Raw genomic sequence first — 2,069 nt, forward strand, 5'->3', positions numbered from 1 at the left:
AAGTCACTTTCACACCTGAGCTGTTTGGTCCACTTTAAGCAGATAGTCTGGTGGATTTTGGGTGGTGTGAAACCTCAATCAAACTCTGGTGCGGACCAAACAAGTGAACTCTTGTCCAACTGGAAACGTAGCTGTGGAAGACCTGGAAATGCTGACCAATCAGAGCTTAAAGAGACAGGAGCTAAAACTGTTTTTTTAATAATAATAATATATATAATAATAATAATAATTTCAGGTGGAGGGAGAATACAGGTATATTCAGACAGACAATATGAGAAAATAATGTGTTTTTGAACAATAAAACATGTATTCATATGCTAGTTGAAACCCAAAATACATAGCCTGAAAATGAGCACAATATGTCACCTCTAAGGAATATTCTAAAAATTGACATATCAGTTACTAGATGTTAAAACTCACATAGGACATACAGCAGGACAGACAAATGATTATGATAGAAAGAAAAAACATAGAAATTCAATTTTTGGTTTCATGTAAACTTTTTTTAATAAACCAATAGGTTGTCAGCACATATATATAATTTAAATATTAAGTTCCATAAATACATCAATAAATATGTTGAACATAAAAGTTATAGACAATAACAATGAATAACAATGCAGTTATAACAGACACACACAAGTGACATACAAACAAGCACAGCCTTGTTAATAAATAACATGTTTGATACAAACATAACCTTAATGGCTAAATTCTGTTGTCATTTTCAACACTTCATCAGGACCTTGAACATTCCTCTGGTACTAAAATGAGATGAGTGTGATAACAACAAATACTCTTTGGTACTTTAAATGGTCTTCAAACAGCTCAGACTCATGAAGCACATCTCTCAGGATCAGCGTCTTCTGCTGCAGAGAAAAGAAACAGAAAATAATTATTTTGTGCATCAAAAGTGAACACTTTTTCTGCTACACTATCTGGTTAAACCATGAAAGTAAACTATTGCATTTGAGCGCTGTTGTACTGTATGAATGACCTGTACTTACTTGGACATGATCTTCTTGATCACTCTCTTCACCCATGGAGCTTCGGGGTCCAGGCAAACCTCTTGGCCTGTCTTTTTCAGAGTGGCTCTGCAACATCAAGCAAGAAACAGAGATCCAGTCAAAACAAGCTAGTGAAGCCAAAAAGTGACACTGCCAGAAAGTCAAAGTATATACATCATAAGTATCTAGATGGGGTGAAGACTTTGAAATTAGGTCTTACATGATCTCTGTCCCGTCGCAATGGGAGTTGGCAGGAATCAGCTCCACCTTCTCGATGTGTCTGCCGATGGGTTTGCTCTCTGTCTGGATGCAGCGGCAGTGCAGCTCCACTCCCAGGCTCCCTGTTAGTAGACAGGAGTCACATATGGTCACAACATGCAATATGTGTGTGCTGATATCTCTCGATGCATTGAACATAAGAGGACAGCAGTTCAAATGCAAAACTGAATAAATGTGAACTTGCATTCCATTTTTGAATAGCAAAAAAAATCTTACCTTCACTGACGGCCAGGAAAGCCAGGAGCACCAAAATAGAGGTGACAATGACTCTGCTGCTCATCATTTTTGCTTTTTTAAATTCTGCAACAATTAATACTAAAGACTGAGAATGACTTTCAGAGAGCCGTCTGATGAAGCCTGGATGTAAAAGTAAAGCAGGAGCTTTTATTCTACTGATTTTTTTTCCGTCTACACAGTTCCTTCTCTCCTTTGCCGTTTCTATTGTTGGTTCAGTCGCCTTCTTGCTCTGCTGTTTGAATATAGCGCTGAAGAGTCGAGTCTCTCCTTTTATAGCGTCTGGAAATGAGTCATTTCCCTGGCTTCAGCAGGTTGCGCAACCTGGGACTGTCAGCAGCTGAGTGGGAATTTTTCACGACATGGTATCTGACTGACACCTGATTTATTCAGAGGGCTCTGCATTTGTCAATAATGCAGAGTTATCATTTGGAAAAACACAGTGACTAAAAGTTTGTAATACAGTACAGTACATCAGTCGATGTGACAAGAGAGCTTGAGAGAAATACTTTGCCAATTAGACATATTTGTTCACAGTGTGTGTTGCAC

General features: G+C 38.2%; 1 protein-coding gene across 1 annotated transcript; it reads right to left on the reverse strand.

The window, feature by feature from the left end:
* Positions 1 to 669: 669 nt before the first annotated feature.
* On the reverse strand, positions 670 to 1,701 carry LOC310953934 (interleukin-8-like). Its single transcript, XM_083923199.1, has 4 exons — positions 1,503 to 1,701; positions 1,228 to 1,348; positions 1,008 to 1,094; positions 670 to 869 (listed from the first exon to the last, which is right to left on the reverse strand). Exons 1-4 carry the CDS (start codon positions 1,567 to 1,569, stop codon positions 857 to 859), a joined length of 288 nt encoding a protein of 95 aa, XP_083779325.1. The 5' UTR covers positions 1,570 to 1,701; the 3' UTR covers positions 670 to 856.
* Positions 1,702 to 2,069: the final 368 nt, after the last annotated feature.

Source organism: Echiichthys vipera (genome assembly GCF_963691815.1).
Source record: "Echiichthys vipera genome assembly, chromosome: 2".
In the NCBI taxonomy this organism is placed as follows: Eukaryota; Metazoa; Chordata; class Actinopteri; order Perciformes; family Trachinidae; genus Echiichthys; species Echiichthys vipera.

Excerpts from the sequence above, each read along its gene's own strand:
- LOC310953934 (XM_083923199.1), bottom strand. The coding sequence starts at position 1,569 with ATGATGAGCAGCAGAGTCATTGTCACCTCTATTTTGGTGCTCCTGGCT. Across the intron at positions 1,349-1,502 it reads TTTCCTGGCCGTCAGTGAAG|GGAGCCTGGGAGTGGAGCTG; the intron begins GTAAGATTTTTT and ends GTCTACTAACAG. Across the intron at positions 1,095-1,227 it reads TGCGACGGGACAGAGATCAT|AGCCACTCTGAAAAAGACAG; the intron begins GTAAGACCTAAT and ends TTGATGTTGCAG.